Source organism: Ptychodera flava, chromosome 1 (assembly GCF_041260155.1).
Source record: "Ptychodera flava strain L36383 chromosome 1, AS_Pfla_20210202, whole genome shotgun sequence".
Taxonomy (NCBI): domain Eukaryota; kingdom Metazoa; phylum Hemichordata; class Enteropneusta; family Ptychoderidae; genus Ptychodera; species Ptychodera flava.
In genome coordinates, this window is record NC_091928.1 from 52199180 (window position 1) to 52207187 (window position 8008).

An 8008-nucleotide genomic window follows, 5' to 3' on the forward strand; every position below is an offset into this window, starting at 1 on the left:
AGTGTGGGAAACGCCTCCTTGAAAGTTACAAGTCAAGGAGATCAGAGCACATTTTTCCTCGCCAGAATTGCTTGTAAAGACGTTTTTGCGGAACAGATTTCAGCCTGTTCAGTGCTACATTTGTCTATGAGCCCACAGAATATCCGGTAAGCTTCTATCTTATTGTATATTGAGTTAACAGCTGAATGAGTTTTCCAAGGAACTCTTTTGGCCTTGTGCATACAAGGGCGTCGCCCCTGCAAGGCAGATCTATACGAACAATGACCAAGGACAAAGAACACTCATGCGGACATTGATTGAGTTGATTCATGTTTGATGTAAGACTTATTAGTTTAGTTGCTTTAGTGATTGTATTTTCATGCAACTTTGATTTAGTTATAACTGTTGCAAAGCAGTTAAATTGTTCATGCTCTGTAAGTCATGGTCGTTTATGCAAATGAGATCTTGTAAACAAAGGTAAGCGTTCAGTCACCGTTAGAGGGCGCTTAATGAGGCAGGTCCTATGACTTGACCCACTGATTTGACCTTTGATCCCTGGGTCATTACAGAGTGTGAATTTTAGCTTAGTTCTTATTTTTTCTGTATTTTTCTGATTTATTTCAGTTAATCGTTCCAATACGTTTCATTACGTTATCTGGAAGACTTGCTTATATTCGAATAAACCACGTGATGACTAGATCGGATATTTGCTTTGTCTTATTTATGGAGGAACGCATTACGGAATATCATTCATAGATGACAATTGCACAGTAGTCGCAGACAAATTATTTTGAGTCTTAAAGGATTTGTTTGCGCGCTACATTTCTCATTAACGGATATTTCCATCGGACTTGTGATATTCACCTAAGTCAAGTCATGGCAAGTGAACTGCAACAACCAAGGCGTAGTAGCCGTATCAAGAAACAAACAGAAGAAGGTATGGCATTCGCATTGGATACTAAGGAAGCACAGTTACAGAAACTGGCACGGAAGATGACAAGAAGAAGGGAGAAGATCTCAAAAATGTTAAATGAAGAACAAGGGAGGTCTGCAATCGAGAAGCAGTACACAAAAATGATGGCAAACTTTCAAGAGTTTGTCATTGCCAAAGACCAATTTAAGTCATTGGTAGGAGGCATAGACGATTATCAAGAATTTAGTAGATGGATGGATGGAGTATACTCATCCCTGCAAGGTTTCCTTCATAGAGTCGACAACTGGCACAATAGAAGCGAGACCAGGTCACACGCCTCAGTCCAAGATGACAACCAGAGTGTACTTTGGAAGAGCGCTTCCCAAGTCGGAAGCATAGTCAGTCGCATGTCTTCACGCTCAAGTGTTATCACTGCTAAACGAATGGAAGAAGACAAAAAGAAAGCAGAGCTTATGGCAAAGGTAGCGATACTGAAGGAAAAGCAAGCATTAAGAAGAGCACAGCAAGATCTACGAACCAAAAGGCAAGCCATAGAAGAGGCGGAGAAAGATCTACAATCAAAGGAAGAACAGCTGGCCATAAACACAGAGATAGCTATGTCTGAAGCACAAAAAAGAGTCCTTTCAAGGTACGAATTGGATGGAACTGGAAATCGACCACTGCCGCATGGTATTAAAACTGAACCGCCAGATGACTACCCCGTATTCCAAGAAAGAATAGCAACTGGTGGGCATTCCAGCGACAGAGGCAAAAATCGTACGACTGATACTCCCAAAGAAAGGTTCTACTTGGGGGACAGTGTACTAAGCTTTGGCCGAAGACGAAATAAAGCTACTCATGACAGAATAATGGCTAAAGAAAAGAATGAAAGAGATCACCGTCCAGAAGAAAGTGAGAGTGACAGCGGGTCTGACATTTCAGAAGACGCAGTCAGCATAGCTGCTTCCAGAAATTCCAACAGAAGTAGCAGCAGTAACATGAGTAAGACAACACGTGACGCTGCACAGTGGGCAATGATTAGAGCAATAAAGAAGATGTCCACAGTGATAAAGAAGTTTGATGGCAACATCATGGAGTACAGATCATTCATAGACAAGTTTGAAACCAAACTCGTACCAACTGCCGAGGATGACAAAGACAAACTCACTCTGCTGAGACAGTTCACAAAAGGCACAGCGCATGAAATAGTTCAAGGGTATGCAGGTATAGACACAAGTGAAGCATATAAAGGTGCCAAGGAGGAGCTGGAAGAGCGTTATGGTGATCCAAACAAGATAGCCAACGCCTACCTGAGAAAGATTTTAGACTGTCCTCCAATCAAGCCAGACAATGTTACCTCGTTAGACAAGTTCGCCATCTTCCTGAATCGATGTAAGACAGCGACCCCGATGTGTTGATGGACTAGAAGTACTAGAGCATTCAGAAAATATGAAGCGGATTGTCAAGAAGCTTCCTTACTTTATGCAAGATTCTTGGAGTAAGCGCATGGCAAAGATACGACAAGCCAAAAAGAAAGTAAGATTTGAAGACCTTTTCGACCTGGTGAAGTCTGAGGCTACTAGATTGTCATGCCCGGACTACAGCAGACAGGCCATGGCTAGTCTCGACAACCCGGTGAAAAAGAAGAAAACCACAGAGAAAGTGGAACTATCTTTCGCCACCAGTGTCACCAGTACCAGTAAGAAGACGAACCAAGGGAGCAAGAAGAGCAGCACTTCGAACTCCAAACCACACAAAGCTCGACAGAAGCCATGCCTGCACTGCCAAGATAGCAATCACTCTTTCGACAGTTGCGAACGATTGATTGCAGCCAGTCAAGAAGACACTGTTAACTTCCTGAGAAACCAAGGTGTATGTTTTAGCTGTCTGAAACCTGGTCATCGGAGTAAGCAATGCCAGCAGAAAGCTAAATGCTCCAAATGCCAAGGAAAACACCCAACCGTGCTACATCAGGATCGTCGACCAACATCTGATAAGGATGATGATGATTCCAAGACGCCAATACAGACAGAGAGCACCACAGTAAACTGCCTCACCACAGAGGTAGAAGAAATACAGCCCTGTATGGGGACCGGTGCTCAAGATGACGATGACAGCAACAGGAGCAAGAACCGCAAGATCCTGCTGACTGTTATCCCAGTCAAGGCGAAGCTGAAGGGCTCAAAAAGAATGGTACAGACCTATGCCTAGTCCCAGGCAGCGCTGCATCATTCTGCACAGAAACGTTACTAAGACAGCTTGGAGCCCCGGGTAGAAAGACAAGGTTGACGGTAGACACCTGCACCATAGGCAGAGGCACCCTCACCTGCGAGACGGTCACAGGCATAGAAGTGTACGACCTAGACTGCTCAGAGCCACCAGTAGAGCTGGAAACAGTGTACACTAAACCAACAATAGGCGTCTCTGAAGACTTCATTCCCCGCCAAGCGCCAAGAAGACATCATGAGATGGCCACATCTGAAGAACATAAAACTTCCAAGAATAGATGCCGAAATAGGACTGATGTTAGGCACTGGAGAAATAGAAGCGTTCACCCCTCTGGAGACAATACGCGGTCCACGTAAAACGCCTCATGCATGCAGAACGCAAATAGGATGGATCCCCTGGCATGTATCCAGATATTGCGAAACGGGACAACAGATCCATCCTCCAAGCTTCAGAACAGAAATTATTGCTGTAGAAGACATGGAGGAAATGAATAAACTAGACAGGTTGGTGCGGCATTCCATTGACCTTGACTTTCCTGAGCGCATGATAGACGACAAAAGGGAGCACTCCCAAGAAGACAAGAAGTTCATACAGAAAGTGAACGAAACCATTGAGCTAGTAGACGGACACTACAAAATGGGACTTCCATTCAAAACCGAGAGAGTTCGACTACCCGACAACCAGCAGTATGCCTTACAACACTTCAAAGGCCTTGAACGAAAGCTCAGAAACAACCCAAAGTTTCATGCCGATTACCAGAAGTTCATGGCAGACATACTTGAGAAGGAATATGCAGTACAAGTCCCCAGCAGTACAAGTAGACCGAGACGACGGAAGAGTATGGTATATACCTCACCATGGAGTATATCACCCAAAGAAACCAGAGAAGATCCGTGTTGTCTTTGACTGTTCAGCGAAGTTCCAAGGGGTGTCGTTGAACAACCTACTATTACAAGGGCCGGATCTGACGAATAATCTACTAGGAGTGTTACTACGATTTCGACAGGAACCAATCGCTTTAATGGCAGATATAGAGGCTATGTTTCACCAAGTAAAAGTTAAAGAGAAGGACAGCGACTGTCTACGCTTTTATTGGTGGCCAGATGGAAACATAGAAAGCCCTCCAAGAGTCTATAAGATGATGGTTCACTTGTTCGGTGCAGTATCATCCCCGAGCTGCGCAAACACAGCACTACATAAGATGGCTGACGACAACAGCCACCTATTCGACAATGAAGTTGTGGATACAATAAAGAGAGACTTCTATGTAGATGACTGCCTCAAGTCGGTAGAAGACGCTAAGAAGGCAATCAAGTTGACACAAGATCTGACTGCTGCTTGCAAAAGGGGCGGTTTCCATCTAACGAAGTGGGTGAGCAACAGCCGTGAAGTATTAGAAGCCATACCAAAAGAGGAAAGAGCTAAAGAAATCAAAGATTTGAAGCTGGAATACGACTGCCTACCAGTAGAACGTGCCCTAGGTACTTCATGGTCGGTCGAGTCAGACACAATAGGATTCCAGATCAACATCGAAAACCGGCCTGCAACAAGAAGAGGCATTCTATCAATTATCAGCTCAGTATACGATCCCATTGGACTTGCAGCCCCATTCATCCTACCTGCAAGAATACTACTTCAAGACTTGTGTCGTAGAGGTATTGGTTGGGATGCAAAGATCAAAGACAACGACCGGAAGAAATGGCAAAGGTGGCTATCAGATCTTCCAAAACTAGAAAATGTATCAGCTCAGAGGTGCTACAAACCAGCAGACTTTGGCGAAGTCAAGGTATGTGAGATACATCATTTCTCTGATGCCAGTGAGTACGGATATGGTGTTGCATCATACATCAGACTCATAAGCGAAGATGGAAGAATTCACTGCGCCTTCCTTATGGGGAAAGCAAGGGTTGCACCAGTGAAGAAAATAACAATCCCACACCTGGAGCTAACAGCAGCTACAGTTGCCGTGAGAATGAACAGAATGTTAGAGAAGGAGCTCGACATTAAGAACGACAAGGTATACTTTTGGACAGACAGCACATCAGTGATCAAGTACTGTGCCAATGAAACCTCCCAGTTCCACACCTTCGTAGCCAACCGAATCAATATTATACGTGAAGGATCAGATCGTAAACAGTGGAAGTACGTCGATACCAAATCCAACCCAGCTGACGACGCATCAAGGGGACTGACTGTAGACAAGTTCCTGCAAAACAAAAGATGGCTGCAAGGACCAGATTTCCTGTGGAAACCAGAAGATGAATGGCCAACACAAGAAGGCATTTCCAGAGCGCTAAGTAACAAAGACCTAGAAGTTAAGCGGGAAGTATCCGTGTACAGCACCGTATTAGTAAAGCAAGCGTTTTCAGTAGAGAAGATCCTGCTACGCTATTCCAGTCTGACAAAGCTGAAGAAGATAGTTGGATGGTTCCTGCTAGCGAAGAAAAATCTTCAAGATCGTTGCCGCAAGGAACGCGACAAAGGCACCAATGAAGATGTTACTGAGAAGAGTTGTGAAAAACCAATTCCACCTCGTACACTAGAGAAATTGCAAGAGGCGGAAGATGCAATCATGCAATACGTGCAACGAAAGCATTTCCCAGATGAAATGGCACTCCTACAGAAAAAGGAACAAGTCAGGAGATACAGCCCGTTATATAAGCTAGATCCAATCTTGGATGAGGGAATAATACGAGTTGGCGGACGTCTGGAACGTGCCTCAGTATATGGTTTAAACCAGCTTAACAGCTTAGGCCTAACATGAAGTTAAGTGTACTCTCACAGGTACTCAGTTATTAAATCTTTCCAAATGTAAAAGCATAATTCAAAAAGAAAATAATTTTGCGCATTATGACTTCAGACTAAAGATGCTGATCGAAATTGCTCAACAAATGAGTTTATCAATGATCATTATGCTGCAGATTTATATTTCCAGGTTGTATCTCCTTATCAATTTCCCTTCCGATATTCTGAACAGCCTTTGCGAGGTCACAGGAGGCATGTGTAATGTAGTCTCACGATTCTCGACAAGGAGATCAAAGTTCGACCTATCGTGAGTACATCTATGAATATATAAATCTACTTTATTAATTTACTTCAAATATCAGGTAGTCACCAGTCATAAATCTGCTGCATAGCGTTCATTACTTCTGAAATTATCATCCCTCTCTTTTTTAAATAATTTATCCATTGTATACCATGGACTTTATCACTTTTTCTTAATATTACTGATAAAGCATGTGTAGTGCAGGACTTTCACCTTTGTGGTTGAAAATAGCCTAGCATTTATCTCATTTTACAAACCAATACCCTGTAGACATATTTCGCATTCTTAGGCAAATATGAGTTTAGATAATAGTCTGGATCGTAATGTTTTCAGTTACTCAGGTTGACATACCTAGATGTCCGTTGTAAGCTCAACTTTATGTCTTATATACAGAGTGGCAAACTTGATGGTGTAGGTGTAGAATCTCCCTTTCCTACATTCTCTCAAAATTATATACTTTTTCTAAACTTACATGACTGAAAAGTTATCATAATTACACAATGTTCATTTCATGGAAATTTCAGGCAGTCTTTGAATGTTTCTTTACATAAAACAAGATCAAACCATGGGATATCCATATTTCGATTCTTTTAATTCAAATTTTAATCGTAATCTGTTAGGGTGTTGTTCTATAGCTCTAGATCTTGAACCTACCGTCAGTCGCCTTGGCTACGTGAGGGACTGGCTATTCGAGATACGTCGTTTACAAGAGAGAGCGTTACACATGTATGCGAAATATATGAACGTGCAACTCCATTGAAAGAAGGAGTTCAACAAACCAGCTGCTTATCTCACAATAAGACAAAGACGCTTAGAACCGAGCCAAGTTGCATTTACTCTTAGCATTTACCACATTACAAAATATTGGTGGTATTATGGCATACCAACGTGGTGGAATACAGCGATGATGTCCGACACGCTTGTAGAATCGCTCCTTCGAAATCTCTGTTTTCATCGTCTCCTTAAGATTCGCAACAGCTCTGAGTCCTTATCATGAAAACAGATGTGTCCGTTTCAAAATGAATAAAAGAAACATACTCTTATGCCTGCAAAGCTTAAGTACACATGGTGATTTTTCTCCTGATGACTTTGTATACAAAATAAGACGTATGCTACTCTGCTTGCATATAAAAGTGTCAGGCGTTTATTCTTTGAATTTGCTGCATAAATAAAAATACTTAAGGAAAAAGCCTAGTAATGGAAATTATACAATTTAAACAAACTAAACTAAATAAAATACGACCAGTATGATTCAGTAACTCACGAAAAAGTAACATGCTAAGTTTAATCAATACAATTCCAATTTTTTATCTTATCTGTTTCAGAGTAACAGCTATTCTGGATGTGAATACCTCACCTGAACACGCCATTCTAAGGAGGGAATTACCATTATTTTTCAGTATGGCAAGAAAGTCAAATACAAATACCATTCATACATAATTAAATGCACTCAACCTAAAGACATTTATGGTGTAGAAATTCCACAACTCCTGAGGTACTGTAGAGCTTATGATTCGTGTGAAGACTTTTAAGTGAGACACAGCTTTCTAGTCATAAAGCTAGTGAGACAGGGAGTTTCACAAACTTGCAGTAGATTGCCAAGATCATACATAAGAAGTTCTACGGTAGATATGGAGATCGTATATCAAAATTGAACATAAATGATAACTAAATCTTGCCTAGTGTTCTTTCAACATGTCTTGATATGAACTTTGAGCAATAATTACACTTGGAATTCATACATGTTAACCCTTTGAGTGCTAAAGTAAATCTCTGTTGCCTTTATGAAATAAACCTACGTCAATTTCTGTCAGATTTTTGCCAGCATTTTTTTGAAAAAC

General features: G+C 41.8%; 1 protein-coding gene across 1 annotated transcript; it reads left to right on the forward strand.

Annotated features, from left to right (window-relative positions):
* Window positions 1–3809: 3809 nt before the first annotated feature.
* On the forward strand, window positions 3810–7957 carry LOC139140682 (uncharacterized). The gene is made up of 2 exons (XM_070710064.1): window positions 3810–6173; window positions 7493–7957. Exon 1 carries the CDS (start codon window positions 3810–3812, stop codon window positions 5883–5885), a length of 2076 nt encoding a protein of 691 aa, XP_070566165.1. The 3' UTR covers window positions 5886–6173; window positions 7493–7957.
* The last annotated feature ends 51 nt before the right edge of the window (window positions 7958–8008 follow it).